Source organism: Caretta caretta, chromosome 13, assembly GCF_965140235.1.
Source record: "Caretta caretta isolate rCarCar2 chromosome 13, rCarCar1.hap1, whole genome shotgun sequence".
NCBI lineage: Eukaryota > Metazoa > Chordata > Testudines > Cheloniidae > Caretta > Caretta caretta.
Genome location: NC_134218.1, coordinates 7,749,088 through 7,761,990, shown reverse-complemented (window position 1 = coordinate 7,761,990; position 12,903 = coordinate 7,749,088). Strand labels below are relative to the sequence as shown.

The 12,903-nt window shown below is 44.6% G+C and overlaps 1 protein-coding gene across 4 annotated transcripts in view; it reads left to right on the top strand.

Moving 5' to 3' along the window:
- The window catches only part of SLCO4A1 (solute carrier organic anion transporter family member 4A1), a 47,922-nt gene that overhangs the window by 17,209 nt on the left and 17,810 nt on the right, over window positions 1-12,903 (top strand). For all 4 annotated transcript variants that reach the window (XM_048820307.2, XM_048820309.2, XM_048820308.2 and 1 more), the window contains 3 exons: window positions 6,207-7,138; window positions 9,025-9,115; window positions 12,252-12,373. In XM_048820307.2, coding sequence (XP_048676264.1) covers window positions 6,340-7,138; window positions 9,025-9,115; window positions 12,252-12,373 — 1,012 coding nt within the window. In that variant the 5' untranslated portion in view covers window positions 6,207-6,339. The remainder of the gene's footprint in view (window positions 1-6,206; window positions 7,139-9,024; window positions 9,116-12,251; window positions 12,374-12,903) is intronic.

The window sequence follows — 12,903 nt, the reverse complement described above, 5'->3', positions numbered from 1 at the left end:
GTGATTAAAAATCAAGATCAGTGAAAAGCCATACTTGTGTGGTCCCTATAAAGAGTGACAATTAGGAATTGTATGTAGTTAAATCAAGCGCTCTTTTCTAAAGGCTGTATTCTGTCCTCTGAAGGAGGTACACTCACCTATGGAAGTGAATTGCTCCTACTTAATATGACCCTATTCTTAAATTACTTTCCTAGGTAAAAATTGGTTTGCTGGACATTATATTCAAGCAGTATGGTTTTCCTTCTTGCGGCATGTAGTTGCAAACTGAGTCAGGCAGGATATGACTACAAAGGCAGATGGTGCTGACAGTTTGAAGAATGAAGTTTCTCTGTGTGGGAAAATAATCAGATAAGACATCCTGTGACGGTCCTCTCTCAGGGGGTTGGTCAGTAGGGTAGCATTGCCTAGTGGTCAGAGCGTAGGCCCATGACTTGCAGAGGGGTTGTTGGTAAGGGAATCCGGGCCCTCCCACACCACTGGGCTCCAACCCAGGGCTCTTTGAGGACTATGAGTGATCTGACATCTTGGGCTGCTTATGGCTGCCCTCCCTGGGCGACGTCCTGCCTGCCCCCCGCAATGGTCCCATGGTCACCGTCTGCATTTAGGCGGAGTAAAGGGTGTCTGCTCACCACAAGACAGCTTTGGATGGGTGTGTATAGCTCTCTTCCTCTCTTGGGCAGCAAATTCCTCCTTCAGTGGTATGGCCCACCCACCCTCCTGGGCCAGCTGTGTCCTAGGGCTTTCACCTGCTGGGGTCATTGAAACAAAACAGAGGGTAATGAACAAAACTCGGAATCCCTATGAGAGGGAGAGGGAAATGCTTCCCTCTCAAGCTGACTCAGCAGCAGGGCCTCCATTCCCTCAAGGAGGGACCTTTGGGCAGTTGTCGTGTGGAGAGATTGTCTTGCCCTTAGCTCTCTGCTGCTGGAGCTACAGGGCGCCAGTCTGCTCTCTTCTCTGGTCTGCCCCCAGTTGAGCTGCTCCTCCACCTTTAAATCCTTCCCCATTTGGAGCATTTCCTACAGGTGTAGCAGGCGGGGCTGGCTGAGCCCAGAGCAGTTCTTTAACCCCTGCTTGCCCAGGGTGTGGGGGTTTGTATACCACAACACACATCCATAGTTTAAGAGTTTATTATATTTAGATTATTAGGAGCAAATGTAATGAGAATACCAGAAAGATGAGCTTGCAAAAATGATACATTTATACATACACTCTGGGAGACTGATTGATTTTTTTATTGCTTCATGCTAAAGTAAACTTCAGTAAAGAAACTGGTGCATAGTATAGAAGGTCATCGGAATATTTTTTTCTAGTGTATAGCCTAGATTCTCTCAAGCCAGTAGCCATGTTTTTACTTTAATGTAGCTAGAACGTTGATGCATTTTTATTTATTGCTTCCTGTTCTGTATTAAAAGAAGTGAAAATAAATGAAGGATGATAGCAGAAATAAGGCCACAGGGCTAAAAAAAATCACAGATAGCTTTATATTTATGACATTACCGTTTTATGATGATACTTTTTTAAAAAAATTGGCACTGCATTTAAATTTCAAAGTGTGTGGTTAGTTTCAGTGTTAGCACGTGCTGGCAGTAGCCTGGAGGATTTAGAACTGACATTCAAGAGGAGTACAAATTTTATCTTGGTGAAAATGACTCATGAAATGTGAACACGTTCTTAGATTATCAGCCTGTTGAAAGGAATTCAACTGGGAAAACAAAAAGAATGGTTGTTCTCTATTCTGGTCACAAATCTACACTCCACACGCAGTCCCACAGTAGCTGGACATTCCTGGTAAAGAGCTCAGTACAGAAAGTTGCTAGGCACTTTCTGCTGTGATCCAGAAGCACTTAAATTTAAGCATGTGAGTTCTTGAACTACTGAAGACAGGATCGGGGCCCAGAGTGCTTAGCAACTTGCAGGATCAAACCCCAAATGATCAGCAGTGAAATAGTTAATAGCATTGGCATAAGGTCCATACCTCTCATAGCACCATAGGTCAGCATTTTCCAAGGTCAGAATTTTCCAAGGTCAGCAAAAACCACACACACAAACTCACTCTCCTGCTGGTAATAGCTTATCCAAAGTGACCACTCTCCTTACAATGTGTATGAAAATCCAGGTGGGCCATTTCCAGCACAAATCCAGGTTTTCTCACCCCCCACCCCCATACACACTCACTCTCCTGCTGGTAATAGCTCATCCAAACTGACCACTCTCCTTACAATGTGTATGATAATCAAGGTGGGCCATTTCCAGCATAAATCCAAGTTTAACCAGAACGTCTTGGGGGGGGGGGGGTAGGAAAAAACAAGGGGAAATAGGCTACCTTGCATAATGACTTAGCCACTCCCAGTCTCTATTTAAGCCTAGATTAATAGTATCCAATTTGCAAATGAATTCCAATTCAGCAGTTTCTCGCTGGAGTCTGGATTTGAAGTTTTTTTGTTTTAAGATAGCGACCTTCATGTCTGTGATTGCGTGACCAGAGAGATTGAAGTGTTCTCCGACTGGTTTATGAATGTTATAATTCTTGACAGCTGATTTGTGTCCATTTATTCTTTTATTTATTCTATTTGCTTACAACTACAATACCCACCTGCAGAAGTGAAGAAACAGATTGATAGAGCCAGAAAAGTTCCCAGAAGTCACCTACTACAGGACAGGCCTAACAAAGAAAATAACAGAACGCCACTAGCCGTCACCTTCAGCCCCCAACTAAAACCCCTCCAGTGCATTATTAAGGATCTACAGCCTATCCTGAAGGATGACCCAACACTCTCCCAAATCTTGGGAGACAGGCCAGTCCTTGCCTACAGACAGCCCCTCAACCTGAAGCAAATACTCACCAACAACCACATACCACACAACAGAACCACTAACCCAGGAACCTATCCTTGCAACAAAGCCCGTTGCCAACTGTGCCCACATATCTATTCAGGGGACACCATCACAGGGCCTAATAACATCAGCCACACTATCAGAGGCTCGTTCACCTGCACATCCACCAATGTGATATATGCCATCATGTGCCAGCAATGCCCCTCTGCCATGTACATTGGTCAAACTGGACAGTCTCTACGTAAAAGAATAAATGGACACAAATCAGATGTCAAGAATTATAACATTCATAAACCAGTCGGAGAACACTTCAATCTCTCTGGTCACACAATTACAGACATGAAGGTCGCTATCTTAAAACAAAAAAACTTCAAATCCAGACTCCAGCGAGAAACTGCTGAATTGAAATTCATTTGCAAATTGGATACTATTAATTTAGGCTTAAATAGAGACTGGGAGTGGCTAAGTCATTATGCAAGGTAGCCTATTTCCCCTTGTTTTTTCCTACCCCCCCCCCCCCAGACGTTCTGGTTAAACTTGGATTTATGCTGGAAATGGCCCACCTTGATTATCATACACATTGTAGGGAGAGTGGTCAGTTTGGATGAGCTATTACCAGCAGGAGAGTGAGTTTGTGTGTGTATGGGGGTGGGGGGTGAGAAAACCTGGATTTGTGCTGGAAATGGCCCACCCGGATTTTCATACACATTGTAAGGAGAGTGGTCACTTTGGATAAGCTATTACCAGCAGGAGAGTGGGGTGGGAGGAGGTATTGTTTCATGGTCTCTGTGTATATAATGTCTTCTCCATTTTCCACAGTATGCATCCGATGAAGTGAGCTGTAGCTCACGAAAGCTTATGCTCAGATAAATTGGTTAGTCTCTAAGGTGCCACAAGTACTCCTTTTCTTTTTGCGAATACAGACTAACACGGCTGTTACTCTGAAAGTTGGTCCCAGTGGCTTTCTGGGTGTCAGATTCTCACACACCCAGACACACAGAGCTGTGAATCTATACCAAGGTGGTGCAATCAGTGTGTGTGTGTGTATTTTTATATATATATATATAATATAAAGAAATAATCTGTAAGTGTTTCCAGCAAAATGCAGCTTAATACTAATTGGTTTGCCGAGTGCAGCTGCTTTCCCCCTGGGTTCAGATGATCAGAAAGTGTTTTTGTTTTAAAGGGAAAACAAACAAACAGTTTCCTCTTCTCCTTCACCCCTGCTCTCTGCAAGCCCATGGCACTGATGGTACATGAGGTTTATTGCAGTCTAAACGGGAACATTTTTATAGGAGCTTCTTGTGCAAGTGTTGGCAGCACGTCACAGGTTCATCAACAGCCTGACATTCAGGGATTGAATATGAAATATGGATGTTTTGAAAATATCGTGCCCTAAAAAATTCAAATATCTTATTTTCTAATTTATTTAAGACCAATATTCAATGGGGCTCCTCACTGTCTCCATATATTATAGTTCAACTAGTGTATTTCACAACCAGTTACGGGGAAACTGGAGCCACCAAGAGTACTCAGTGTAAGAACCTCTTTGAGAGTAGGCAATCCACATCAGTAATCAGTTTATAGTCAGCTGTCTGTGCCCTCCGGCTGGCTTTAAAATGGCATGTACAGTCTAGCTATAGAGAGGACTTCACAGAATAATTGCAAATAGATCTCAGGGCCTGAAATAAAATTGATCAAGTGTGGAAAGTTCTTGTGATAGTTACAAGCTGTTATTAAACAATATCCAAAAATGAGCGCATGGGACCTTTTACAATGTGAAATTTATGGTTTCTACATAGCAATTGTTAAAAGTTTCTTAATACAGAACAGGGTTATACTGGGGTCACATCTGCATTGATTACCAGGACAAGCCGTTCTTTTGTTGCTTTAGGGCCACTGCAGCAATCAGCGGTTTACAGCTATTCAAATGATATGCCCTCTTCCACGTCAGACTCACTTCTTCAAAAGGACTTTCCTCCACTGCCATACCTCTGCTCTTCTCCCCAGAGAAGGTTAAAGAGTGATTCTGTCTTTACACATTAAAACAAGTACAAATGGTGGAAATGATCAGATGCATGCTGCCTGTCACCTTGCAATCCGTCTGCCTTTGCTGCATCCCTGTTCTTTTCCTGTACGTTGTCTATCAAGGGTAAGCAACTTGGGCCAGATGCTGATTTCACTTACACCAGTTGTAAACTTAGGGCTTGTCTACACAAGGGACACTGAGGAAAATTAATCTGAATTAACTAAATATATGGCTTTAAAGCGGATTGGTAAAATTGCATGAAACCTCTGTTCAAACTAAACTAAAGTAAGGCCACTGTAATTCTGAATGAACCCACACAGAGGTTTCATGCAGTTTAACTAATCCACTTTAAAGTCACACCTTTAGTTAATTCAGATTCATTTTCCTGAGTGTCCCCGAGTGGACAAGTCCTTAAAGTAATTCCACTCCAGCCAATGGAATTAATTCAGATTTACACTGACTAGAATCCTGTCCTGTGATTCCGAGCCACTGCAGAAGTGCCCCAATGAGACACACCACTGGCCTGGAAACCATATTTGTCTTCATTAGAGATGACACTAGGCCTGAGGAAACCTAACCCTAACCCTCCATTATTGGACTGCCACCCTTCCCAAGGTCCCAAATAGGAACCACTATTGTTTTACCTTAAATTGCAACCATAGGCTGCTCAAGACAATCTGGTGCCCATAGGCAAAACTTTAGTGTGCTGCGCGCCCTGTAACGGTCCTTTGTTCACCCGCTCAGAGGGAGGCCACTCAGTCCGGTCCTGTCTGGCCAGGACCAGAGGCCGCAGGACAGCCAAGAGCCCAAGGTGGACAAAACAGACAAATTGGCTGGGCATGGTCTGAGTTTGGTTCTATACTTTCCTGCATCTGCGCGGAACATTGTCAGAATGACTAGCAGCTGCATTCTGCCCTCAGATTCCATGGAAGTTGCACATGTGTATCTGAGAAGAGAATTTGTCCCCGTATCCCCTGGCATGAGACACACTGAGATACACTTTCCGCATAAATGGTTGTAGTATTAAGGGAACAGGGAGACATTGCTGCTGAATTAACGTAGAATCCCCTTGCTTCTGTAAGAATGTTATGTTGCCCATGACTATCATTTAATGTACAGTGGGTTTTCTTATTCCTTTTTCAAGGTGACTCTGCATATTTCAGTCCATTGGCAGGATTAGGCTTTGGGTAAATCCAAAGTCCTCACTGCAGCTTGAGTGTTTTGCTAAACTTGGTGGGAGAATTGGTTCAGAAATGAAGGTTTGGTACAGAAATCAGTGAGAATGGTGAACTGCTTGGCACGTCACGTTTGCTAACTTCTTCTGATGTTCTTGCCACAGAATGAAGTGGTCCGGAACCTGACATTCACCCTCTGCCTGCTTACAACTGGCCATAAATTGCAACACACTGGGAGCCAAATCGTCACTGCACCGTGTAAAAGATCCTCAGCCAGAAACAGCCAAACGAGCTTTGATGGAAATGTCTTATAATTTGACAGGAGAAAATGAATTCAGTCCCCCCCAGAATTTAATTGTAACCAGCGCATCCAGTCCAGTTGAGAACAGCTTAAAGGAGCCTTGTAACACACCACTGAGCAATGATACTTTATATTCCAACACAAACAGCCCTTCAGATTCTTATGTGAAACCTCTCTGTGATGCAGCATCCGAAAAGAAAAGCCAGTGCCACAAAGGAGTTAAATATGTCTCCTCCGAAGGAGACAAACTTGAGTGTGGGTGGGGGGCTTTCACTCCTGCTTGTTTACAGTTCTTCAACACACCTAAGGGTGTCTTGTTATTCCTCTGTGTGGCTTCTTTTTTGCAAGGGATGATAGTGAATGGCTTCATTAATACAGTCATCACCTCAATAGAACGGCGCTTTGACCTGCACAGCTATCAGAGCGGACTGATTGCAAGCTCTTACGACATAGCAGCATGTGTCTGCTTGACGTTTGTCAGTTACTTTGGGGGCAATGGGCATAAACCACGGTGGCTGGGATGGGGAGTGCTCATTATGGGAGTAGGCTCCATTGTCTTTGCATTGCCCCATTTCACCACTAGCCAGTATGAAGTACACTTCTCGGAAGAGACCGGCATGTGCTCTTCCAACCACAGCGTGCAGTGTGCGGAAAGCACGTCGATCCTCTCAAACTACAGATTTGTCTTCATGCTTGGGCAGTTCCTGCATGGTATTGGAGCGACACCACTCTACACTCTTGGAGTGACCTATTTAGATGAAAATGTCAAGTCTAACTACTCCCCTGTGTATATCGGTAAGTCAAGTAACCTACTGAGGAAGAGCCTTCTGTTCTCTTCAGTCATATTGGCTGAAGAGTAATCAAATGCGTTTGTGTTGGCCCCGAATGTAAAGTGCTAGAAGAGCTCACCAGGGGTAATCCAAGTAATTTGTTCCAAATATCAGAAGAGATGAAAATAGGAGAGGGGAAGCAACAGGCTGGAAGATTCTGAGCTTTCTCTCCAGTTATTTACAGGCAAGAAGAATGTTTTGAGTTGCCTGAATATTACAGCAACTAGATGCATTACTTTAAATCTCCAGGTTCATTCCCCCCCCCCTCCCCGCCATATATGTCTGGACATTGCAGAGCTCAGACATCTGACCAAGTATATGAATTTAAAGGGCCAACCTCAGCTTCTACACTTAGAACACAATCCACTGGTTCTTCGTCCTTCCCCAAAGCATGCTATCCTCAAGATCACATTTCTCCCTTTAGTGCTACAACATGAGAAGGGCATTGATAATAATAACGATCCTCTTCTACGCATGGCTAATCATATGGCAACTGCAAAGGCCTCTAATGTAAATTGGTGTGATAGGGAACATGTTCACTAAGGGCCTAATCTGGAGTCAATTGAAAGACTCCAGTTGATTTCAGTTGGCTTTGGATCAAACCTACGGGCCTGAGCTGTAATACCAGAGGGCTGTGGAGATAGAGGAAGAAATAACAAGAGTCCACAAGGGTCTGTTCAGGTCAGTGTTCCATGTCATATTCTGATGGCAGTGAGGGGTAGAGCAAAACATAGGCCCCAATCCTGCAGTCACTACCATGCCCGTTGCTTACCACGGTCAGTAGTGAGACGACAGGAGTATTCACAGTAGTGAGCATTATGCCCGGGAGCCCGTGCTAACAGGATCGAGCCCTTAACTGGTAAATAATAAAAAAAGTTGACTCCAAATTACATAGTAGTTTTTCTGCTGAAACAAATTTAGGCTCCCGTCTTACAAACACATGCACGTGCATTGCCTCCAAGGGTACTTGGACTAGTCCCAAATACATGATTGTCCATTTGCCTATGTCACAACCATGGGAGGAATAAATGGAAAAGATGTAACTTGGACTATACGCCCATGCAAGTCCATCCGAATCCAGGTCTGCGGGCCTGTTTACTGCCTTGCTGGAGCATGTGGGGAGGGAGGGTCAGGAAGGAGGCAGAGCCATAGCTCAATTCCTCTACTTGTGGAGACAGTGTGGGGAGTGTCATGATTTGCCCCTAGTAAAGACGTGCAGGAAATTACTGTCTTCCCTGAATGAGAAGCGGGGGGGTCTTGTTATTCTTTTTACCACCCAACAATGAATATATTTTCATCTAAATGTTACATGGCACAGCTGTGTGAACCTGCTGTAAACTACAGCCAGCCAGGCTCTTCTGCCCCCTACAGTCCAGAATCCCGCCTTGCAAAATGAAGGATGGTCTTTGCTGGCTGCAGTCCATAGCCTTCCCAGCCACTGACAGTTACCCCACAGCGGAAAGAAGCTGAGACACCAGAGCTGTGTGTGTGTGTGAGTCCAGAGCTGTAACTCCCCATTTTAGCGTCCAGGGCAAGCAAGCATATTTGCTGCCATTTTTTTTTTTTTCAGCATTTGTCTGGTCCATTTTTCTGCCCCTGCGGTTTTGTGCCCGAGGCAGCTGTCCTGCTCACCTCACCCTGGTTATGGCCCTGTGTGAGGCACACTTCCTTCCAGGGCTGCACTTAAGATCCTGGCACTTTCATACCACTCCCTTGCCCAGGGCTGTGCCTACTGTCACCCTAGGGTTTTTTTGCACTGTTTCATTTGAGGGCTAGCTTAAAGAAAGAGCAGAGTCAGGGCTTTCAGTAAAATGCCAAGGAATCTGTAACACTGATTGTTTTCTCTTTCAGCTATTTTCTACACTGCTGCAATCCTTGGGCCCGCAGCAGGTTATCTGGTAGGAGGAATGTTTCTAAATATTTATACTGAAATAGGCAAACAGTAAGTTGGTAAAAATAAGCTTGTTGCTTTTCCTTTATGCTGTGCAGTTCCTTTAAAAAAAATTAAATGAAACCTTTAGCAACTTAAGTGGAAAAATACCCATTGTCTTCAAAGGGGTTTTGTCCAGCAGTGAATTTGTAAGTGGGCTATGTGTGGGTATGGTTAAAGCCAGAATGATGGGTTTTCATTAATGGAAAAGAATTACTCACATGCCTTATTTTTCTACATCCGTCATCTTTGTAGTTTGTCATGTGCTGTAGCTGTGCTGTGGTGAGCAAGAGGATTTCTTGAATGAGTTCCCCTGTGTATGCAGCATGTCACCTTTTCCACTATGCCTCACAATGATCCTGCAGTCACTCTTTGATTTACTTCGAGGTTTTTTTCTTTTTCACTTGCAGCAGATGAATGATCCTTGCAAAAGCATTTTAAGAGCAAGCCTGGCCTGTTATTTTGCTGTGACATTTGGTAGATTAGTAGACTGGATCATTTTGTTGTTGTTTCTTTCAACAACAAGCCTTGTAGCAAAAGATTGATCTGCTATTGAACACAGGCCCGGGTGACAAAAATAGAAATGAAAATGGAACCCAGAACTGATGAGTGCTCAGAGATAAATACAGTGTTAAACAACTTGTGTTTTCAGGCTCATTGTCATGAATGATCTGTTATAGTCGCCAAAAGGGCTGTGGGTCTGAACAGAAGGATGGTCCAGAGGTTAGGGTGCTGGCCTAAAACTTGGGAAACCTGGATTCAATTGCCTGCTCTGCCATGGCCTTCCTGTGTGACCTTGGGCAAGTCACTTAGTCTCTTTGTGCCTCAGTTACCCACCTGTGGAATGAAGATGATAGTATTCCCCTATCTGTCCGGGGTGTGGTCAGGATAAAGACATTAAAGATTATAAAGTGCTGAGATTAGGGTGACCAGATGCCCAGATATTATCGGGACCATCCCAATATTAGGGGCTTTGTCTTACATAGGAAACTATTCCCTCCCTGCCCCCCAAAGTATCCTGATTTTTCACACTTTCTATCCGGTCACCTTAGTTGAGATACTATAGTAGCAGGGACCATATAAGTACCAATGACAAATTGTGTTGGCCAAGATGATAGGGTGGCTTACGGTAGCAAGCTCACATTTGAGCATGAGCATAGGTAGCCAGGTGTAAAAATATCTTGTTTATTCATTCAGAAGCCTGCTTGTATGCACAAATTTTGGAACTCCACATTAGAGACCTGGTTGCAATGGTTTCAACAACCTACATCTCCCAGTTTTGCACCTAAAGAAGCAGCCAGATTTTCAACAGAGCTCAGCTCCCATTTTGGCACCTAAATGAAAAAGGCAGATTTTCAGAAGTGCTCCCAGCAGCTCTTGTCGCCAAAGTGGTGGGTGCTCCATAGGTCTCAATGGGACCTGTAGAGTGCTGGGCACGTTTGGAATTCATCTCAGCTGCCGAGACAAGAGCTGGGCTCTCTTGCAAATCCGGCCTCAAATGCTGAGCCCTTTTGAGTTCGTCTGATGTTATATTCTCAGCTAAGCTTTGTGCTGTTTCCACACACATTGATCAGATTTCAGCTCTTTGGTTACATACAGAAAGGGAAACGCTGGAGTACTTTACTTCCCCTTTGATTCCAGTCATGAAACCCAAGCCCTAAATTTACTCTGCCCCTCTCTCATGTGATAAGACACACTGTTAGCAAACCGCGTAGGTGTTTGGAACATCTGAGCTTGGAGCAGCTTTGAAGCGGCAGCCCCAGGGGTTGTGTCACCGATGGAAGTCACCTGTGCCAGCCTTTGAATTTGTCTTTAGTTCAGAAGGATTATTTGTGCAGTTTATTTGCGAATAAAGAGCCCTTTGGCAGAGCTTCCATTGCACAGTTTGATGAGGGTTCTGAATACACAATCTTGTTCAGCCTTTTGTACTGGGTTTTGTTATGATTGACTTACAAGAGAATGTCAGGGGCTGACAGTGCTTTTCACACTGCTATTGAGCACTGACTCCAGCTGAGAACACCCAGCCACATGTCGTTCTTCTTGCCACAGTCCTTACTCAGCCGTACAGGGGAATATGGGGGATAAAGCCCTGTAATTCCCCTGCTTAGCCTTGGCCAGATTGTTACTGCAGCCACGTGATGGACAGCAGGGGCTACTCAGCTGATATTCCACTGCTGGCAGTGAATGAGGGCTTGTCTACACTACTTGCGAATCGGTTGATCCAGAGATCGATCCAGCGGGGGTCGATTTGTCGCGTCTAGTCTAGACGCGATAAATCGACCGCTGAGCACTCTCCTGTCGACTCCGGTACTCCACCTCAATGAGAAGCGCAAGCTGAGTAGACGGGAGAGCGTCAGCTGTTGACTTACTGCAGTGAGAACACCGTGGTAAGTAGATCTAAGTACGTCAACTTCAGCTATGCTATTCATGTAGCTGAAGTTGCGTATCTTAGATCGACCCCGCACGGTAGTGTAGACGAGCCCTTTGGTGGAGGTGCTGGGAGTGGGAGGAGCCCTAGTTCTGTTCCCCCCACTTGCCAGGTAGGGTAGTTGTCTGGGCACGTGGAGGAGAGAAAGCTGTTTCTGTGAAAAGGAAGGCAAAGGAGAGAAATATTGTACCCCAAGTTCCCCAGGGGAAGGAAAGCAGGGTGGAGCTGTCACTCTCTGAGTCTCAATTCATTCTCTGGGTCTGCCCCTTGAATAGCACAGTTCCACACAGCCCCTTACCTAAGGCAGGCTGTAAAGTTAAAATTTAGCCCATAGTGATGTTTTAATAGTAAAGATAAGTCTCCTTTAGTTCCTTACAGCACAGAACCCCCTTGGACAGCAATTTTATTTTTCAGTAAGAAGTAAAATCCAAGGATTAAAATCTGCTCTCAGATGCACCAGTATAAATCTGCTATCTCCATTGCCACCAGGGGAATTACTTCAGATTTATACTCATGTCAGGAAGAGCAGAATTTGGCTCCAAGTTTTCAGTTTGTCATGTGCACAAAATATACTTGGGGGCAGATTGCCTTCTGCCTTGCGCCCCAGTTTTACTTTGCTGACTTCACCTGCTACTCCTGATCCATGCCAGTGTTAGGGTGAAGCCTCTCATGTTCAGTCCCAGTTAGGTAACTGCCTTTCCCCCCTTTGTTCTTTTACAGAATTGATCTAACTCCAGATAATACTCTCTGGGTAGGGGCCTGGTGGATAGGATTCCTGGGTGCTGGAGCTGCTGCCCTTCTTACTGCCATTCCCATTCTGGGTTACCCTCGCCAGCTGCCAGGTATACGAAGAATGAAATCCTGAATAACTTCAGGCGGAACGCTTGGGGAATCTTCTTAATGGAGGACGGCTGCCGTTTCTCATTAGCCAGTGTTTCAGCGAAGCTATTGCCTGAGCCGTACTGCTGCTGGGATACAAACCTTGTTTCTCATTTCAGTGTCACAGATTTGATAAGTCTATGGAGGAGGCCGTGCAAATTGGCTGCTTTAGGTTGGAGTGGAAAGAACTTCGTCATTAGATGTTAATTACTCCAATGGGGCAGAACCCTGTTTCTTTGTTTTGTTACTATCAGCCTGCTATTTATGCTGCCCTTTATGCCACTAACACTTGCATTCAGGCAGTTAGCCTCAGCTTGCATGCTATACATATCTGCCTGTACATGCGGAAGGAACAGGATACAATTTTACCCATGTATTTTGTTCCCCATTAAGGTCTTTTGTTTGCTTCTCTCTTGTTGTCCTCCCCTCCATCTCTGTCTTTTGTCTTTTGTTCTCATTTGCTCAATGCTTGAAATAATGTGACATTTTCTGT